This window comes from Onychostoma macrolepis, chromosome 09, assembly GCF_012432095.1.
Source record: "Onychostoma macrolepis isolate SWU-2019 chromosome 09, ASM1243209v1, whole genome shotgun sequence".
NCBI classification, from domain to species: domain Eukaryota; kingdom Metazoa; phylum Chordata; class Actinopteri; order Cypriniformes; family Cyprinidae; genus Onychostoma; species Onychostoma macrolepis.
The window spans coordinates 27544739-27566539 of NC_081163.1; the positions used below are offsets into that span (position 1 = coordinate 27544739).

General features: G+C 39.0%; 1 protein-coding gene across 2 annotated transcripts in view; it reads right to left on the minus strand.

The window, feature by feature from the left end:
• LOC131547226 (FERM, ARHGEF and pleckstrin domain-containing protein 1) overlaps positions 1-21801 on the minus strand; it is a 59623-nt gene that overhangs the window by 14184 nt on the left and 23638 nt on the right. The window contains exons 4-16 of one of the 2 annotated variants that reach the window (XM_058787628.1): positions 19781-19823; positions 19504-19582; positions 19318-19415; positions 17821-17935; positions 17232-17379; positions 17043-17138; positions 16784-16947; positions 16354-16422; positions 16147-16219; positions 10513-10690; positions 2557-2687; positions 2055-2144; positions 402-535 (exon numbers count right to left, since the gene is read on the minus strand). In XM_058787628.1, the coding sequence (XP_058643611.1) occupies positions 402-535; positions 2055-2144; positions 2557-2687; positions 10513-10690; positions 16147-16219; positions 16354-16422; positions 16784-16947; positions 17043-17138; positions 17232-17379; positions 17821-17935; positions 19318-19415; positions 19504-19582; positions 19781-19823 (1418 nt within the window). Of the gene's footprint in view, positions 1-401; positions 536-2054; positions 2145-2556; positions 2688-10512; positions 10691-16146; positions 16220-16353; positions 16423-16783; positions 16951-17042; positions 17139-17231; positions 17380-17820; positions 17936-19317; positions 19416-19503; positions 19583-19780; positions 19824-21801 lie in introns of both variants that reach the window. The other variant, XM_058787627.1, reaches the window with a different exon arrangement.

Genomic DNA, 21801 nt, shown 5'->3' on the forward strand with positions numbered 1-21801 from the left:
AATAATACTGCTCTGAAGAAAAAATATTTTTTATCATCTAGGATAATAAAACACAAGGTATAGTGTTATAATGTACATTAAATAAAGAAATAATACAGATATATAATATAAATATATATATATATAAATATATATAGGATAAGATTCAGCCTTCATACTCATGACCCTTGACTACAAATATAGTTTAACCTGAAAAAACACACTCATGCGAACATATGAACACTAACACACAAGCTTCAGTCTCTCAAACGCTCGAATGAGTCTATTGATGATTATACTGAGAGCTGTCAATGCCACTGCTGAAACCATCACTCAAACTCAGCTCACTGTCGAGACTGTAGCCTGAAACCTGATCGATGTGTGTGTGTGTGTGTGTGTGTGTGTGTGTGTGTGTTACTCACCACAGTGATAGTCTCTCTTCGAGCTCCTGGAGGAAGTGTGTGTGGTGGGAATGTAGCGGCTCATAGGTGGAACTCAACAGTGTCTTCAGAGTGTCAGGAACACAATCCTCTTTATCCAACACTCCCTGAAACGACTAACACACACACACACACACACACACACATCAATAATATTACAAAACCTATACCTGCTTGTAAACTAATCATTTGGTTGCTTATAGCTCTGTGGTTTTTATGTGAATTGAGTAACTATTCCTACTATGAACATTTTAATAAGTGTGCAGTTTGTTGAGTGTAGTTCATGATATAGTATGTGTACTGTATATATACCACCTTTCAAAAGTTTGTGGTCAGTAAGATTTTGCAAGGATGCATTAAATTGATCAAAAGTGACAGTAGAGACATAACTACAAATTTCAATTTCTAATAAATGCTGTTCTTTCTGTAACATGACATACGTATATGTTATGTTATGAAATACTATAATATGAAGCAGCATAGCTGTTTTCAACACTGATAATAACAATAAATGTTTCTTGAGCAGCAAATCATCATATTTTTCTGAAGGATCATGTGACACTGAAGACTGGAGTAAGGATGCTGAAAATTCAGCTTTGCATCACAGGAATAAATCACATTTTACATTACAATTACATATTAAAATAGAAAAAAATATATATTTTAAAGTATAAAAATACTTTACAGTATTACTGTTTTTACTGTATTTTTGATCAAATAAATGCAACATTGGTGAGCATAAGAGACTTCTTTTAAAAAATATTTAAAAATCTTACTGACACTAAACTTTTAAAAAAGTACTATGTTCATACTGAGTGTGCAGTCTATAATTCTGGACGCAATATTAATGGTCACACTTTATATTAGGTGGCCTTAACTACTATGTACTTACATCAAAAAATAAGTACAATATACTTATTGTGTTCATATTGTATTGCAAAACACTTCTGCTGCTATTGAGGTGGGATATGGGTAAGATTAGGGACAGGTTTGGTGGTATGGGTAGGTTTAAGGGTGGGTCAACAGTGTAATTATAAATGTAATTACATAAATTAATTACAAATGTAATTACATATAGGTATTTTTAAAAATATAAGTACAATGTAAAAACTTGTATGTACACAATAAGTGCATTGTACCAAATGATTAATTTAAATAGAAGTACATATTAGTTAAGGCCACCTAATATAAAGTGGGACCTATTAACTTACACAATTCTAATAAAACTAATTGACAATATTAATTAAATGTATAATAAATTAGCCTAACATGAGATTAGAGACTTTCTCTAAAATTTTACTCATCACTGGACTGAGTGTGTGGTTAGGTGTGTAGCTGATAAAGTAAGCAGAACCCCTGTGCTGATATACTACTGCATTAAACTGTGGTAAAGTCCTACAAAAGCCACATTGCCCTCAGGTCTGTAAATATAACCCCATTTCTGTACTCTCTCTCACACATACACATACATCTCTAAACCCGATACACAGTCTCTGATGACTGCACTGTGTGTTTTGTGGGCTGAAACAGGAACATGAGCTCTATAGTTAAATAGAAACCCGTCCACTGTGACTAGACAGGAATATGTGTGTGTGTGTGTGTGGAGATCTGATGAAGAGTCTGTCCATCATTTACCACTGTGATCAGCTCCAGGTCCTTCAGGTATGTCCTTTCAGTACACAGCAGCTCTTTAGCTATGCAGTATGCATTATCAGCGGGACAGTCCTGCACAAACACACACAATACAATACAAGTCATCAGCACAATATGACACTTCATGAAAACTGACATTAAACGTGTATACTACAGTTGAGTAATAGAGATGGTTTATTATGCATATAAACACAATAAAGCCACACTGACATTTATTTTAAATGTAATGTAAATGCATGTATGCTAATGTAATTTTAATATATTTTAAAATGTAATTTATTACTTTGTTGCAAAGCTGTATTTTCAGCACCATTACTCCAGTCTTCAGTGTCACATGATCCTTCAGAAATCATTCTAATATGCTGATTTGCTGCTCAAGAAAAATTTCTGATTCTCAACATTGTGCTGCTATGGTACTATGCAACAATTCCTAATGCTTTTGAGAACTATTGACTGTACAAAGCCTTTCATCCACAGATCTCACCTTCCTCCTGTTGTCCTCCTCATCATCAGTGCGTATGGCACCAGTGTCGTTCAGCATGGGTGAGATGAGAGGAGACGGCGTCGCTCCTCTACAGTCATCAGCGTGACCGTTAACTAAAGCACACGTCACCTCTGAGAATGACAGACAGGCACAGATGAAGATCATTAGCACAGATCCGAGGCAGATTCCCTTTATATTCATCATTTTGATATGTGATGCTTATTTTAGCATGCAAATAAGCATCAATACCAAAAAAAAAAAGTACAAAAATACCATGGTACTGCCATGTTTCTTTTGAATATTAACCATGGGAGTAGCATGCTATTCTTTGAAGTACCATGGACTACCATGTGAATACTATAGTAAAGTGATCATACTGTACAACACCATGATATTGCTGTACCATGGTATTGCCATTGTACTTTTGGTATGGCAGTAACAGCTCTTGTGTCTAAATGGGTAAAATAAATAAATAAATAAACAATAAATACTTGATAAATACAATCCGAATTCCGGAAATGTTGGGACATTTTTTAAATTTGAATAAAATGAAAACTAAAAGACATTCAAATCAAGTGAGCCAATATTTTATTCACAATAGAACATAGATAACATAACAAATGTTTAAACTGAGAAATGTAAAAAATTGTTGCACAAAATGAGCTCATTTCAAATTTGATGCCTGCTGCAGGTCTCAAAATAGTTGGGACGGGGGCATGTTTACTATGGTGTAGCATCTCCTCTTCTTTTCAAAACAGTTTGAAGACGTCTGGGCATCGAGGTTATGAGTTTCTGGAGTTTTGGTGTTGGAATTTGGTGCCATTCTTGCCTGATAGGTTTCCAGCTGCTGAAGAGTTTGTGTTCGTCTTTGATGTATTTTTCGTTTAATGATGCGCCAAATGTTCTCTATAGGTGAAAGATCTGGACTGCAGGCAGGCCAGTTCAGCACCTGGACTCTTCTACTACAAAGCCATGCTGTTGTAATAGCTGCAGTATGTGGTTTTGCATTGTCCTACTGAAATACACGTCATCTAGCGGGGAGCATATGTTGCTCTAAAACCTTTATATACCTTTCAGCATTCATAGTGCCTTCCAAAACATGCAAGCTGCCCATACCATATGCACTTATGCACCCCCATACCATCAGATATGCTGGCTTTTGAACTGAACGCTGATTACACGCTGGAAGATCTGTCTCCTCTTTAGCCCGGAGGGCACGGCAAAAATGTCAAATTTAGACTTGTCTGACCATAGAACACTTTTCCACTTTGAAACAGTCCATTTTAAATGAGCCTTGGCCCACAGGACACGATGGCGCTTCTGGTCCATGTTCACATATGGCTTCCTTTTTGCATGATAGAGCTTTAGTTGGCATCTGCAGATGGAACGGAGGATTGTGTTGACCGACAGTGGTTTCTGGAAGTATTCCTGGGCCCATTTAGTAATGTCAATAAAATAATCATGCCGATGAGTGATTCAGTGTCATCTGAGTGCCCGAAGACCATGGGCATCCAACAAAGTTCTTCGGCCTTGTCCCTTACGCACAGAGATTTCTCCAGTTTCTCTGAAACTTTTGATGATGTTATGCACTGTAGCTGATGAGATTTTTGCAATTTGACGTTGAGGAACGTTGTTTTTAAAGTATTCCACAATCTTTTTACGCAGATTGGACAGCCTCTGCCCATCTTTACTTCGGAGAGACTCTGCCTCTCTAAGACATCCCTTTTATGTTACAGACCTGATGTCAATTAACTTAATTAGTTGCTAGATGTTCACCCAGCTGAATCGTTTCAAAATTTCTTACTTTTTCAGCTTTTCGTTGGCCCCGTGCCAACTTTTTTGAGACCTGTAGCAGGCATCAAATTTGAAATGAGCTCATTTAGTGGATACACGTGTAAAATTTCTCCATTTAAACATTTGTTATGTTATCTATGTTCTATTGTGAATAAGATATTGGCTCATGTGATTTGAAAGTGTTTTAGTTTTCATTTTAGGTTACACTTTATTTTGATAGTCCACTTTAGACATTCTAATAACTATAAGTAACTTTGTAATTACATGTCAACTACTACATGTCAACTAATTCGCATTAATTTGCAACAACATGTCTACTAACTCTCAGTAGGGTAGGTTTAGGTTAGTAGAATAAGTTGACATATACTTGCAAAGTTTCTCATAGTCAGTATGTTGTATGTTGTGGACCCATCAAAATAAAGTGTTAGAAGATATTAAGCAGACAGTCTACTAATGACTGCTAGTTGACATGTAGTTGAAAAGTTACTTACTGTTAGTATAATGTCTAAAGTGGACTATCAAAATAAAGTGTTACCTCATTTTATTCAAATTCAAAAAACGTCCCAACATTTACGGAATTCGGGTTGTACTAAATATGCATGTCTATGTTCATTGTTCCTCTAGTCTAGTGCACTTCCCACAAATCTCTACTCCTACAAGAGGTTTTTCTCAGTACTTGCCCAAATCCGCCTCATGTGTTTCCTTTGAGTAGTGCAGTCATGATAAATAAAGGAGGTGTGAGTGCAGCCCGACACAGACAACACAAAACAGTCTTAATGACATACAGTATACACTACCAGTTAAAGCTGTGAACACGTTTCTCATGATCCTAAAGCTTTTAAACTAAAAGTTTGAAATAGACAAGTTGGGCACCTGTGTGAAAAAGAAGTACACTTCAGCATACTTTTAAAAAGAGTGCTTAGTATGGTAATAATATACTTAAGTGTGAACTGACTGCAATGTTTTCAGAAACATTTAATTTAACTGTGACTAAATGAAAATGTATCGTAGTTTAAATTTATATAATACAAGTAGATAAATTTCAGACTTTTTTTTTCACTTAAGTACATTTTTATATGTAATTTCATAATTACTTCTGTTATATTGTCTTTGAAATATGGTTAAAGTGAATGTACTAACAAGCATTTATAATCAACTTAAAAATACTTATGTTATTTCTATTTCTAACATGTATGTCATGTAATTTATTTAAATATTTGTAATGACACATTTGTAATGATAAAGTTGCAATTCAGTACATTTAAAATATATTAACTTTAAATGTAATATCAACAATCCAGTTAAAATTATAATCAAGTGCTTCACATGTGCTTTAGTATATTAGTCAACACATCAAATTAAGTGTACTTCATTAAAACACAACAAAAATGATTAAAACAATAATTTAAAATGTAAACTTTAAAGTTGTACTTTAAAGTAAAACTTTTAATTTAATTTGACATTCTGTACTTTTAAAAAGTGACCTTAAGTGTGTTAAGAGGCAAAGTTAAGAAAGTTTACTCTCTTTAAGTACACCTTAAGAGCCATCTTACTTTATTAATATTACATTATATCTGCAATTACAGTTTTTGTTTTTGTTTTTTTCAAAATATACTTTCAGATTTTAAGTACACTACAAGTGTACATTCAATACAATTAAGGGTAGAAAGTGAAAGAAAAGCATCAACAAGTCGCCGACAGTTTATACAGTTTAAAGTTAGTTAGTTGAGTGATAGCTGGATAAGAAGCTCAAACTTGAAAATGTGGAAAACTGTAATAATAAGGAACGTGTCCAAACTTGTAAATGGTAGTGTATTTACAGCACAAACTCCTCCATGTACACTACAACATATATAAACAATATAAACAATTCACACTGCGCCATACAGACATACATACAACGTGAACTAATGCATGTATACCGCACTTTATATACATACATGTGTGGACAGATAGCGAGACATGCGCTGTGCAGCCATAGACAGCGGGGAGGGGGTGTTGGTAGGAATGAGAGGGAAGGAGGGTTGGATCATGAAAAATATGAGCATTATAAGCTTTAAAAAAACAATTCCTGAGTCTTCAAAGGCCAACTGTAACTTTATTGACACTAGTGCACAAAATACATTGTTAAAAATCTATGTGGTTCATAAAGAGCAGCAGAACCAAAAGTCATTGAGAAGGAACAGGCAGGGAAACATCAGAACAGAGATTAAGCTTGAACAGTGCTGAATGAGAGAGACAGAGGAAGAGAGGGAATGACTAAGTTCAGAATAGCAACTACCATACTACTGTACTTACTATGCAGTCTATGTAGTTTGGTTATATGCAGTATGTACTGTGCGTGATATAAATTCCCAATGTGATAAAAGAACTGGAAGTACTGATCGTTTGATCAGTCTAAAATAATAAACAATAAAATGTTTAATTTTAATTTTCTAAATGTAGGCCACTTACACGTACGTGCATTGTTGTTAGGGTAAGTTTCAACAGTTACAATAGCTTACTGCTATTTGAAATGTCTGTTGCATAGTTCATTCTTTAAATACTTATTTTTTAAAACGTGCATGAAGTATACAGTGTGTAGTGTGAAGCAAACAGTACGCTAGTATTCCATTCTGAACACAGCCAAGGTGTGAGAAAGATCATCAACATGTCATTCACACAAATGAACAGCAGGTGGCGTCATATTTTTCAGGCCATCAAACTGATTTCTAAACAATCCTGGTGTATAATTTGATCATTGTGTGAACAAACAAAAGAAGATCAGTCATGTCACAGACATTCATAAGGACATTCAAATTTTCATGTGTGAAAATTTCCCAGAATGCACTGCCTTTCAGCTTTCATTGAAATAGAACAGAACAGCCATATGAAGGGAGAGCATGCAGCCCAGCATTTAAAAACACCTTTAGTTACAGATTCATTCATTCCATTTTAAATGCCAGCAGAAAACATAACAAGCATTTATTGACAAGCTCAAGCGGTTTCAGAATAATAATAAAAAAAATAACAGGGCAGAAAAGAAAAGGTACAAAACAATAGTGAATATCAGCCAATAGTGCAGTGACATCAAAGCTGAGTGAGAAATCAGGCAGGGATTAGAAACATGTGCTAGATGGCATTGTCACATTTCCATTGATTCTTTTTCTGGGAAAATACTACAACAGGTATGCAATTTTTATTAAAATATCAAAAACCCTAATTGAAATGCCCTTTCCAATCCCTGCTGAAGGATAACAGGTAAGCCCATGTGCAAGGTAAGGTAGAGGTGCTCAGGGAGGGAGAGAGAGTGAAACACAGTGAGACGCAGACACAAATGCTGTGACACTTTCTCTCTATAGACTGAACCATCGTATAGCTTAAAGGGACAGTTCTGTCATTACCTACTCACCCTCGTGTCATTCCAAACCCACTGAGACCAATAAACTGTATAATTCCATTGTTTTCTAAAAAAGCAGTGCAAACTGCAAACATTCTTTAGAATGTTTTCTTTTGTGTTCCATGGAAGGACGAAAAAGTCATAAAGATTTGAAATGACATGAAGGTGAGTATAGAATGACAGGATCTTCATTTCATAAACTGAAACTCTTACTGACAAATACATTCATCACAATACTGACACAATAGGACAAAACCCCTTATATTCAATATGCTTACATTCAAATCTACCTAATAAAAAATCATGCAAGATTTTAAGATACCGTTAAAAATGTCCAGTCTCTGAATCTGCTAATTTCTCATAGTAAACAGAGGCTCAGCCAGAAGGAGAAAAAAGCCACACAATGAAGACCATGATATGAAGATCTTTTGCCAAAGCTCAGGATGAGTGAATCTTCAAAAATCACACTGTTCTTTAAATGATTCTATGAGGAAGCAGCTGTGAGCGCCAGCACAAATGTACAAATGGCAAACTGATGATTAAGAATATTAATGCAGATGAAATTCTATACCAGGAGAAGCCAGCTCTGCTCCTGGAGAGCTACCATCCTGCAGAATTTAGCTCCAACCCCAATCAAATATACGTAATCCAGCTAAACACAATCCCAGCCGAGGAATAAGGGTCTTGTGTAGCAAAACGATCGATCGGTATATATATATATATATATATATATATACTTTTAACCACAAATGGTGTTTACAAATTGAACGTTCGAGGAAAGTCAAATGCCTTTAAAAAAAAAAAGTTAAAACAATGATGTCGGATTATTTTGAAGTTGGAGGAGAACATGAGATGGAGTTTTTTGCCCTACCCTACCTTTTTGAATCTGAGTACACACATGAAGAGCTAACCACGCGTGACGTTTCCAACGTAATGCTTGAAGTCGTGGACTCGCATCGCAGAGCTAGTGCAAGACGAGCATTTGTGGTTAAAAAGTATATATATATTTTTTGAAAATGAACGATTGTTTCGTAGGTAGGGTTGGAGCTAAACTTTGCAGGACAGTGGACCTTGAGGGCCAGAGTTGCCCAGCCTTTTTCTAAAAGTACCACATTTCAACTGTACAGTAGGATTAAAAGTTCTATTTCCTACAGTTATTAAAAAGTCTAAAAATAATGGTTTATGCAGATTGTTCCTCATAAAGGAGAGGCATGAAGGCGCCAAAAAGTGTTCTACCTCAGACTCATTCATATTACAGCCTCACCCTTAACAACCTTTAAAAACTAGAGTGAAACGATGAGTTGACAATGCTGTTGGAGCCCCAGATTCAACTCTAAGACTAAATCTAACCCTAACCCAAACATATGATGGGTCAACAGGAAAGGTGCTCCAGGACCAACTAGTATATGGATCCAGGAACACGTCTTACTTGGCAAAATCACGTTCGCATCTACCTGTTATGGCTCCTCGCATGTTTCCAACCTAGAGATCTTAAATTTACTCCAGGGAGTGACAACATCACTCTGAATTCCTGAAGTATTCCAGATTATTGCAGTATCAGAACTGCGAGTAATTAGCGTTCTGTGCAGAACTTGGCACCGCAAAAGTCCCCTCTTGCTCAATACAGAGGCTGGATAATATCACTTACTGCAAAACTATAGAGTTTTGCCTCAAGAAAGGGAAGAATATCCGCCTTGTCACACAGCTAAGGCCATCTCAGGTTATAGGAAAAGAAAACTCAATGTGGAATCGCTGAGAAGCACACCGCAATGACGTTTTCACACTAGCATGCTAGCAGCGAAACACTTGCATCCCTTCCTCATCACTGAGGTTCACACACCCTCCTTCATCGTCGAGCTCATCTAGCTGCAAGCTTCCAAACGAGTACTTGTTTCTGGGGAGGGGGGACGAACTATGGGCGGCTTGGTTTTCAAACCCCAGAGATTGGCTGCAGGAGCCAGTAGACTCCGCCTCTTCTGAGTCGCTAGTGTCTGTTCCACTACTGGTGGAGCCGTCAATCATCTGCACAGCCCCGAAGCGCCGGTGCGGGGAGCTTGGCTTGAGATTGGCCTTGCCAGGAGGCGTGAGCCCGTTGGCCAGCATTCGGCGCTCCAACATGGCCATTCTCTCGGCACGGGAGAGAACGGGAGTGTGTGGCTGATTCGAGACACGCATGTTTCTTTCTAACTGGCTAACAGTGTTCTGGGACTTGTTTGCTGAACGATTCATAATTGGGGAGCAGCTACTAAATAGTCCCCCTCTTTCCTCCCGTCCTGCTTTTGAACTAAAGCTTCGCCCGGTGTGTCCATTATACTGAGCATAGCTTAGTGAGCTGGTCCTGTGAATTGAGGAGGGGGCGGGGCTAGAGGTCAAGCTTCGGGTGCCTGTATGGTGGTTTAAGGAGCTTTTTGTGGCCAACTCTTCCAATAGTGTGCTATGAAGCGGCCCACGTACCCTTCCTCCAAAAAATGGCGACTCGAAAATGTTAGCACTTTGATTTGGAGAGGAGGGGCTGGGATAGCTGTGGGCAGGGCTTGTGGCTTGACTTACAGGGGAAAGAGGCGGAGACTCTCTCTGCCTGAACTTGCCCAAGTATCTGTCCTGCTGGTGTGACCTGGGCAAACCAAACCCGGTGCCATAAGTGCTGTCACTGTTGCCATCGCGCGTGTGTGAGTGTGACCTGCTGACCCGACCTCTGACTTCCTGTTCACTAAACTCTGCATCACTGCAGTCAATGTACGGGATGGATGAGCTGCTGCCTTTAGCTGCACGGGACGCCAGACCTGCTCGATCGACGGGCTGCTGCTTAGCTGCCGGGCTTCTGCGGTCCTCCTGAATGGGGTACGTTTGGTCGCTGCATCCATTGCGCTGAGTCGATGGGGAGGAGTTTCCACATGGTCTTATTACCGCAGAATCTTCTGAGCTTACTAAAAATGAGCCCTCCCAGCTCTGCTTGACAGCCTAAGGGAGGAAGAGAGAAGGATGTGAGTCTTTCATCAGTACCTACACATTACAGGTTCCAGAGTATTCTGGGTTCTACATGAGTTATTGGCTACCAATCACTGAAAGTAATCGACTTGTCATGAACAGCAGTGCAATTACAAAGGAAGTCTAGGGGCCAGCATCCCAGAGGGTGTAGAAGCAGAAATGTGACCCTGGACCACAAAACCAGTCATAAGGGTCAGTTTTTTTTAAATTGAGATTTATACATCATCTGAAAGCTGAAAGGACAATATTTGCCCGAGATACAACTATTTGAAAATCTGGAATCTGAGGGTGCAAAAAAACAAAATATTGAGAAAATCGCCTTTAAAGTTGTCCAAATGAAGTCCTTAGCAATGCATATTACTAATCAAATATTAAGTTTTGATATATTTATGGTAGGAAATTTACAAAATACCTTCATGGAACATGATCTTAATATCCTAATGATTTTTGACAAAAGAAAAATCAATAATTTTGACCCATACAATGTATTGGTGGCTATTGCTACAAATATACCTGTGTTACTTATGACTGGTTTTGTGGTCCGGGGTCACAAATGTGAGGCATTTTTCTGAATTAAATGTATTTTTTGATCTTTTGATCACTTTGATCTTTTTTTATAAAATTGTAAAATATAAATATAAACATTATAAAAGATTTTAGGGTGGATCTTGTGAATGAACCTCTGGTAATACCAACACTTGGTTAAAGTGCCCCTATTATGGATTTTTGAAAATTACCTTTCATGCAGTGTGTAACACAGCTCTAAGTGAATGAAAACATCCTGCAAAGTTTTAAATCTGAAAGTGCACCGTTTATAAAGTTATTGTCTCTCAAAAGAAAGAGTCGACTCTGAATCATTGAAACGAGTTGCTTTTAAAACGAATCCCAAGCCGTTTCATGTTGACTTCAACATGAAACATTAGCATATTGCCCGCCCACATGTTGGTCTTTTCGCATTGGTCTGAATGAAAATGCAAATTCATTCTTTGCCACTATGTGCCACATTTCCCCGGTAACGCTGTACACAAAGCAGCACTGCCCTCACAAACGCTGCTTTATCAAGCATTACAGGCATGATGAAATGAAAATGAGACCAATCGGACCAATCACCGCGGATTAGCGTCACACAAAGGAGGGGTTTGGAAAAATGAATCGTTAAACAAATCGTTTGGGAGTCGTTGAGCATATAAGGTAAAAAATAAATGCATATTATAAGACAATGAAAGTGTTTTTTGACCTTGCATGCATGTCAAGCTGTTGTTGGGGACTCTCAAAACCAAAATATGAACCTTTCATTACCCATAATAGGGGCACTTTAAGGGTGGAATGCTCTGTGTGAATAACAGTTTGCAGATAGTTACGTCATGACCCTGTCTGCTATTCTTGCCAGGGCTGGTTTATAAACAGGACCACTGGGATCATTGCCCTGCAGCCTCCAAAGCTTGAGGATGCCAGACCTTTCAGCCAAACAACACTAGGCTCCTCTAGGGCCCAGTCCATTGATTCAGTCATTCATTTATTTTAATCATTTAACAAATTACACTAATTCAAAGGTGCAATCAGTAGTTGATAGTGTTAGCATTGCTTTTCTTTGTGTACTTTATGTACTGATACCTAAATGGTGTTAGATGCTTCACTGTCATCTGTTGTTGAGTTTTATGTAAATTACACTGATACTAATGAGTTTTAGAGAGCGGATTATACAGTAATTAATTCCCTTACTTGTCTAACCAAAAACAAGCAATTTGGGCATCATTACTCAAGATTTTCTCAGTCAAATGTTTCCACCTTTTTTTATAGCATGCTGATGTTTATGATTGTTTTTGTTTTACTGTCTTCTGGCTTCAGATATTTTCTGCTTCTTCAGCCATACAGCTAAATCTCCTGTTGTCTCTGATGGTAAATCATGATAATAGCTCTGTTCCATTGGCTAATTTTTGAAACTACACTACGCTACTATCTACAGAGACAATGGTCAATGAGCGTGAGGCTTTTCTTTGAGGCCATACATAATTAAAGGGGTCATGAGCTGAGAAATCAAAGTTCCCTTGATCTTTTGACATATGTGGAGAACAAAACCAGTCATAAGGGTCAATTTTTTGAAATTGAGATGTATACATCATCTGAAAGCTGAATAAATAAGCCTTATTTTGTCCGAAATACAGCTATTTGAAAATCTGAGGGTGCAAAAAATAATTAAAATATCGAGAAAATTGCCTTTAAAGTTGTCCAAATTAAGTCCTTAGCACTGCATATTATTAATCAAAAATGAAGTTTTGATATATATATATATATATATATATATATATATATATATATACATTAGGAAATATACAAAATACTGTATCTTCAAGGAACATGATCCTAATGCTTTCATCAACTTTTATTGAAGCTAATCTGCCAAAATGACAGCTTGTGGAATGTTCTACTCTATGATGTAATAGTGTGGATAAGCACAGCCTCTGCAGAAGATCAAGACCTGCTTCAACATCACTGTCTGTTTAGCTCTGCCCACTGCGCACTTGTGCATGTAGTATAAATAAGTAGAGAATGCAGATCTTCGCAGAAACCAAATGGCTCTGAAGACATGAAGATGCAGTGCCAAATTATGGAAAAAAATAGTCTTTGTATTGCCTTCCTTCTGATCACAATGTTAGGAAAGAGAGATTGAACTTTATTTTTAATGAAGCTCCAGACTGCGTCATTTTATGCGGATTAGTTTACAAAGAAGGCACGATTCGACACAGGGTTTTTAGAAAGATTAAAACTAAAAGACGATGCTGTGCCAACTATATTGGATCCACAACACATAATTGTGAGTAAATGTTGTTATTATGTGGTCACTATTGCTTTGTCTCTTCTTACAGATCGTTTGATATGTATTGAGTAATTATGCATTTTTAACCTAAATCACAGCAGCGTCCATCTGTTAAGAATGTAGGCTGTCAAAGATACACAACTATTAGCCAATCATAGCAGTGGGCGTTTACTTCTGTGTCTAGAATGCGCCACGCCTATTCAAACAGAGCATTCTGATGAAGGGGGTCAAAACTAAAAATTTTCTCTAAATTATGTTTTTTTTTTTTTTTATAAAAAATCTTGATAACATTATAAATGGACTTCAGAGATCAGTAGAAAATAAGTAAAAAAGCAGTTCATGACCCCTTTAAAACACTTAAAATATATATATATATATATATATATATATATATATATATATCTTTTTAAGAAACTTATGAGTACAGACTTCATTATGTTTGAGTATACAGGTGCATCTCAATAAATTAGAATGTCGGGGGAAAAGTTCATTTATTTCAGTAATTCAACTCAAATTGTGAAACCAAGTCTTTGGTTCTTTTAATTGTGATGATTTTGGCTCACATTTAACAAAAACCCACCAATTCACAATCTCAACAAATTAGAATATGGTGACATGCTAATCAGCTAATCAACTCAAAACACCTGCAAAGGTTTCCTGAGCCTTCAAAATGGTCTCTCAGTTTGGTTCACTAGGCTACACAATCATGGGGAAGACTGCTGAGCTGACAGTTGTCCAGAAGACAATCATTGACACCCTTTACAAGGAGGGTAAGCCACAAACATTCATTGCCAAAGAAGCTGGCTGTTCACAGAGTGCTGTATCCAAGCATGTTAACAGAAAGTTGAGTGGAAGGAAAAAGTGTGGAAGAAAAAGATGCACAACCAACCGAGAGAACCGCAGCCTTATGAGGATTGTCAAGCAAAATCGATTCAAGAATTTGGGTGAACTTCACAAAGAATGGACTGAGGCTGGGGTCAAGGCATCAAGAGCCACCACACACAGACGTGTCAAGGAATTTGGCTACATCTCAACAAATTAGAATACTTCATAAGACCAATAAAAAAACATTTTTAGTGAATTGTTGGCCTTCTGGAAAGTATGTTCATTTACTGTATATGTACTCAATACTTGGTACGGGCTCCTTTGGCTTTAATTACTGCCTCAATTCGGCGTGGCATGGAGGTGATCAGTTTGTGGCACTGCTGAGGTGGTATGGAAGCCCAGGTTTCTTTGACAGTGGCCTTCAGCTCATCTGCATTTTTTGGTCTCTTGTTTCTCATTTTCCTCTTGGGGTTCAGGTCTGGTGAGTTTGCTGGCCAGTCAAGCACACCAACACCATGGTCATTTAACCAACTTTTGGTGCTTTTGGCAGTGTGGGCAGGTGCCAAATCCTGCTGGAAAATGAAATCAGCATCTTTAAAAAGCTGGTCAGCAGAAGGAAGCATGAAGTGCTCCAAAATTTCTTGGTAAACGGGTGCAGTGACTTTGGTTTTCAAAAAACACCATGGACCAACACCAGCAGATGACATTGCACCCCAAATCATCACAGACTGTGGAAACTTAACACTGGACTTCAAGCAACTTGGGCTATGAGCTTCTCTACCCTTCCTCCAGACTCTAGGACCTTGGTTTCCAAATGAAATACAAAACTTGCTCTCATCTGAAAAGATGACTTTGGACCACTGGGCAACAGTCCAGTTCTTCTTCTCCTTAGCCCAGGTAAGACGCCTCTGATGTTTTCTGTGGTTCAGGAGAGGACAACTGTAGCCAAATTCCTTGACACGTCTGTGTGTGGTGGCTCTTGATGCCTTGACCCCAGCCTCAGTCCATTCTTTGTGAAGTTCACCCAAATTCTTGAATCGATTTTGTTTGACAATCCTCATAAGGCTGCGTTTCTCTCGGTTGGTTGTGCATCTTTTTCTTCCACACTTTTTCCTTCCACTCAACTTTCTGTTAACATGCTTGGATACAGCACTCTGTGAACAGCCAGCTTCTTTGGCAATGAATGTTTGTGGCTTACCCTCCTTGTAAAGGGTGTCAATGATTGTCTTCTGGACAACTGTCAGCTCAGCAGTCTTCCCCATGATTGTGTAGCCTAGTGAACCAAACTGAGAGACCATTTTGAAGGCTCAGGAAACCTTTGCAGGTGTTTTGAGTTGATTAGCTGATTGGCATGTCACCATATTCTAATTTGTTGAGATTGTGAATTGGTGGGTTTTTGTTAAATGTGAGCCAAAATCATCACAATTAAAAGAACCAAAGACTTAAACTACTTCAGTCTGTGTGCATTGAATTTATTTAATACACGAGTTTCACAATTTGAGTTGAATTACTGAAATAAATTAACTTTTCCACGACATTCTAATTTATTGAGATGCACCTGTATATCTCTTATGTATACAACTTTTTAAATTAGCATTAGACTTCTGAATGCACCTTTAATATTTATCTTCATTTATCCATTCATTTCTAAAATATTTGCTGTGCAACTTAACATCATAATGCAACAGATGCTTTAGAGTGAGCTTAAGTTGTGCTGAACCCAAAACATTCCTTATAAATATCTCTCTTAGTTAAAAATGGCTTGAAAATATGTGAAGACACTAACTTGATTTGGCACTTGGTGCTGTGCAGAACGCAGAGGTGACAGACGGCTTTTGTACTGCACTCGACTGTGTTTCCTGAAAAACAGAACAACAAACACACAAATAATGAACCACACAGCCTTACAAGTTTCTACACTTATTAAATCTTAAAGGAATAGCAGTGCAGAAATGCTGACTTTCCATTTATTAAAATAACAGATCAGGCTCACCTATCAAAGGGCAGTTTTTTAAACTCATTTTCCTTCACATAATCTATCACCTGCTTCTGTGTCCGACCACTGCAGAGAAGAGGGCATAATTAGTCCAACTGGATTACATAACATTTTGACAAGAGCAAAATAATACAATACAGTTAAAATTACAGTCAAGTACTTGCCATGTGCTTCAAAATAAGTGTACTTCTTTAAAGCATGACACAGGATTATTAAAACACGTTTGTACTCTCCTTAAGTTGCCTTTTATTTAATTAATATTACATGACCTGCAAGTACAGTTAAAAAAGTACTTTTAGATTTGAAGTGCACTACAAGTGCACATGCAATACAGTTAAGAGCACTTCTTTTCACAAGGGTTCACACTTCACTTCCAGACAAATTTGTGCATATAAATGTTACCAAAAGCATTTCACCAGTTCAGTACCTGAACCTGAAGGAAGAGCCCCTGCTGAACAGCACCGGTTTGGGTTTGGGTTTGGGTTCCTCAAAGAGCCTGAAGAAGGCATGATACTCCACACAGATCTTCCAAAACATTTTACAGCAGTCCCGACTCGCCATCAAAAACTCCAGAGTATCTTGATTAACATTCTGCTACAAGACGAGACATACAAGAGACACCACGTTACAATTAATGAGAACTAAATGAGAGCTTATGTTGCTTACTCATACTGCATGAAACTCACACTAGGGTCTGCTCTTAGTTTGATAAGGAACCTCCTTCTCTTGAAACTCAGCTTGCGGATTTTAGACCAGTTGAAGTTGTTGATCCTGTTGTGTCCCTGAGTAAAACACAACTCATGTCATGCTGTTGTTCATGTTTGCCTGTGTGTGTGTGTGTGAGAGAGAGAGAGAGAGTGTGTGATTGCATGCACCTGAAACACGAGGACACCGCCGTGTGCTATAGCCAGGCTGAGTTTGGTTCCTTCTCTGTCTTTAGCAGGATGGAGTCGGATACCGTACATCTCCAACCTGCACGCCATCTCCAGCAACCGGTAATCTGACTCTGCTGGCGTCTGTCCACTTATATACACACACACAAGCACAAGTTATAACACTGCCTGGTGTTTTGCTATATGCTATACTGTACTTTAAAGGTTAGTTAATTTAGTCTCAAATTGTTGAAAATTACTTCCAGATGGAAATGCATGATCAACCCTGTTGAAAAAAAACAGCATATGCTGGATAGGTATGTTTTGAAGCATGGCAGCTGGTTTGGGCTGGTATAAGCTGGACCTTAGTTGGTCCTGAGCAGGAGCTAGTTGCTTAGGACCAGCTTAAACCAGCTCATGACCAACTAAGGACCAGCTTAAACCAACAAACCAGCTGCCATGCTTCAAAACATACCTAACCAGCATATGCAGTTTTTTTTTTTTTTTTTTACACAAGGAAATCAAATAGATGTCTGTGATCTATTGTAAGTGCCCAAACAGTGAGCCTTAGTGTTTTGTTTGGGAGACTCACATGTGTTTATGGTGGAACTCCATGATTTTGTCCATCAGGGCCATCTGGTCAGGGATGTAGTTGGTGTTAAGTAGATGCTGTCTACACTGAGTTTCCTCAAAATCCCCAATCTCAGCTAAATAAACACACACACACAGTTTCACTATGAATAAATGACTTGACAGAGATAGAAGACAGAGACAGAAAAAGAGAAAGAGAAGGAACAGGATATATCAAATATTAACATACACATCCATGGCTTTATAACCTTTTAATGAATGATTGTCCAGTTGGATTATAGTATGCGTTAGTTGCTCTTATGTGTTTTATACTATATGGCACTTTAAATGAATAGGGAACAAACTTTATTATTTTTTTAAGTAATTTTATAAGTAATAGATAACTATGTTCTTTAGAAATAGGATTATTTATATAAGATAAACTATTATCTAACATAAAACAGCAATAGGTAGTTTTAGACATAATTCATTGAATTCAATCCCTATATAAAAATATTATAACAACAATACATATCATATAATATTTGACCTACTGAGGTCAAACCATTTCTGAAAAAAGTCGATTTTTTGTTCTTTTTAAGCTGTTTTGTCCCACAAGTGCAGCACTAAATGGTATCAATTGCAAGACTCCAAGAGTCTGTGCATTACAGTGATTTTACTAAGGTGTACTGATAAAACCACTTAGGAAATAATAATAGTCACAATAAACATTTCTTCTGCCACATAATAGAGTTCATTAGCCTGACTGAAGATTCTCAGTTGCCAAACAAAATAGTAACCTGATACATTAACACAGAATTAAACAGTTGTGTAGTTACAAGTGTGTATATGGGCTATTTTATACCTTCTAGTGCAGCTCATCCAATGATATTTTAGAGTCTGAACTATCTGTTTTACTTAAGGCTAACTACCCTAGTAAAAAAGTAATATATTTAAAATACATTTATTTCATACTAAGTATAGTTCAAATCTATTAACATATTTACTGACATATTACTTGAGACTTACTGATAAAAAATTTACAATTAAACTTTATTTGGAGTATTTCTTTACTGCACAATGCAGATTTCTTAATATTAAGCCTAAAATGTGTTTTAATGTCACTACTGATGAGGACTGTGAATAATTTTGGTCTTTAAATACAAGATATTTAAAGTGTACCTGAAGTATATTTGCAATAGTTCCACTTTAGCACAATCAAATATACTTCAGTTAGTCTTTAGTTGGACTTCAGCACTACTTCTGCACAATTAAAGAGCATTAAGTACAAAACTAGTTGTTCCAATTTATCAGACAATAAGTATACCAGTTTAGGATACCAAAAGAAGAATTGCAGGGTATTTTTATTAAGTATATAAATATGTAGGCTAAATGTATTTGTAGTATACTTAACATGAAATAGATGTATTCCATATACATTTTAGTACATTAATTTGTCTCTAGGGTAGTTAAGACTGCATCACTTTAAACAGACACAATCACAGTCAGCATAACTCACACTGGATGATATGAGAGACCAAAAGAGCAGCGCTGACGTCGCTACACGTGAGACGTCCGCTGGCCAGATCCTGTCTCACCTGCAGAGCAAACAAGTACCTGAGAGAAAACAGGCATATAAGCACATGTGAGAGACACATGAAAGCCTCAGTGAATGAGCTGAGGGCGAGCAGTGGAATGGCCTCACCTGGTCAGCTCCTCCAACAGCAGCGAATGATCAGGGGGGAAGAATTTCACAACAAACCGAAGGACGGTGTGCTTGGGCCCTGGACACACAAACACACACACACACACAGGGTTACGTTTATATAAGCCCAACATGAATGTGTTAGACTCAGATCATTCAAAAATAGAGACTACGTCTTGTGGAAATCATAGATAGATACTAAACTCTCTCTATCTCTTTCACACACAGAACACACACACACACACACACACACACACACAGCAGTGAGGCCTCTTACGTGTGATCTGCTTTCTAATGGGCTTTAGTAAATCCAACCAAACCTGTGGAGTAGAGCACACAGCAGAGATGAGTCCGACTGACACACAGATCTTTAAACAGGCCTCGTACAACACAGCCTCAGCTTACATAAACACACTACAACAAAAAATTTTCATAAACTCACTGACATATTCACAACAACTATTTTCTGTTGAGATCATTGAGCTCCTACAGCAGCAAAAATCAACTTGTTCCTCTTCAAGAACTCGAGCTGCGTCTGAGAACGCTAGGGGAACGCCTTCAGCGTAACCGGCTCTGAATACAAGTGAAATCTGTCCAATGGATGAGCGAGACGTCACAGGCGAGGTGACAGGCGAAGTGACAGAGAGGCAAGTTGAACGAGCGCCTTCTACGGGTTAAGACTCCACCTCCACGTTGGAGCCTGCCTTTTCTCTGCCCACCTCTTCATCCCCTCCTCGGATTACTACGGTAATGTGAGCGGGACGAGTGAGTGCGGTTACAGAGCGATGTCGTCTCTGAAGGCTCCGACCCTGCCCACCAAGCCGCTGCACACATCATCAGCGCTGGTGGGCAAGGGGTACGCGGCAGCAGGTCAGGCTGGTTCGTATCTTCACACCATGGCTGTGTTGCAGGCATACCAGGCTGACCTGCTCAAGGAGTTAGATGAGGGCGAGGGTTTTAGTGCGGAGGATATAAGTTAACTCCGCAAAACCGCTGATTTGTCTCTCCGCACCACCAAGGAGACCGCCCGTGCCATCTATGGCATCGGTCTATGGCAGCCCTTGTGGTGGCGGAGAGGCATCTCTGGTTGACCCAGTCAGATATCAAAGACTGCGACAGGGTCTTCCTTCTGGATGTCCCGCTGTCGCCTTTTGGCCTTTTCGGTGACGCTGTTGACTCGGTCGTCGACAGGCACCAGGAGGCAGGCGGCAACGTTCCAGCGGTTTCTCCCTCGCCGCTCTCTAGCTCAGGGGGCCTCATATAGGGAGGCTCAGAAAGAGAGTGTCGCCACCCGTGCTGCCCCACAAAAAAATCAGGGCCGGGCGGTAAGAAGGGCTTTCGGTCGAGGACCTTGCAGCCTAAGCCGGATCTGCGGACCATTCTTCAGGCAAAGAGGTCTTCGGCCAAGAAGCCCTGAGGCTGGTGGCCCAGGGCTTATGAGGGTAGCCCCTGCTGGGGGAGAGCAGCGATCACCACAGCACACGGTGCTCGTCTCGCCTCAGCGCCCTCAGGAGATTGATCTGTTAACCCTGCCACTTACGGTGTTCCAGGGGGGCACAGCGATCTCCAGCGAGCACACATCTCAGTTTCTTCCACCCGGAAGCATAGCGGAGCTGAGATGCTCGCCACCCCTTCAGGGGTCTAATAAGTAGGGCTGTCCCCGACTAAAGATTTTTCTGGTCAACTAGTAGTCGTCATTTGAAGCATTAGTCGACTAATCGCACGTTTATTAATAAACGATTTAAATCATAATAATGAGCCGTTCCCTGCCGGTGTGCTGTTCCAGGGCACCGAACTAGCCACTCTGATTACACCAGAGGCCAGTCTCGAGAGACTGGTTCCCTTAGTAGACTATTTCGCAGCATGGAAACTACTGCCAAATGTGTCTCAGTGGGTCCTGCACACTGTAGAGAGAGGCTACAGAATTCGGTTCGGTTCTCTTCTCTTCCGCCTCAATTCAACAGGGTGAATTCCACTCTGGTGGGCCCCGAGCAGGCTCTGGTAATGGAACAAGAAGTAGATATTCTCTTAGGGAAGGGGGCCATCGAGGTGGTTCCTCCTCACGAAAGAGAGTCCGGGTTCTACAGCCGGTACTTCATAGTTCCGAAGAAGGATGGAGGTTTGCGTCCCATTTTAGATCTGTGTCAATTGAACCGTTCAGTCAGCAGACTGAAGTTCAGGATGCTTACACTCAAACAGGTCATGTCTCAAATCAGGTCCGAGGACTGGTTTGTCACGATCGATCTGAAAGACGCATACTTACATGTCTCCATCCTTCCCACTCACAGGAACTTCCTG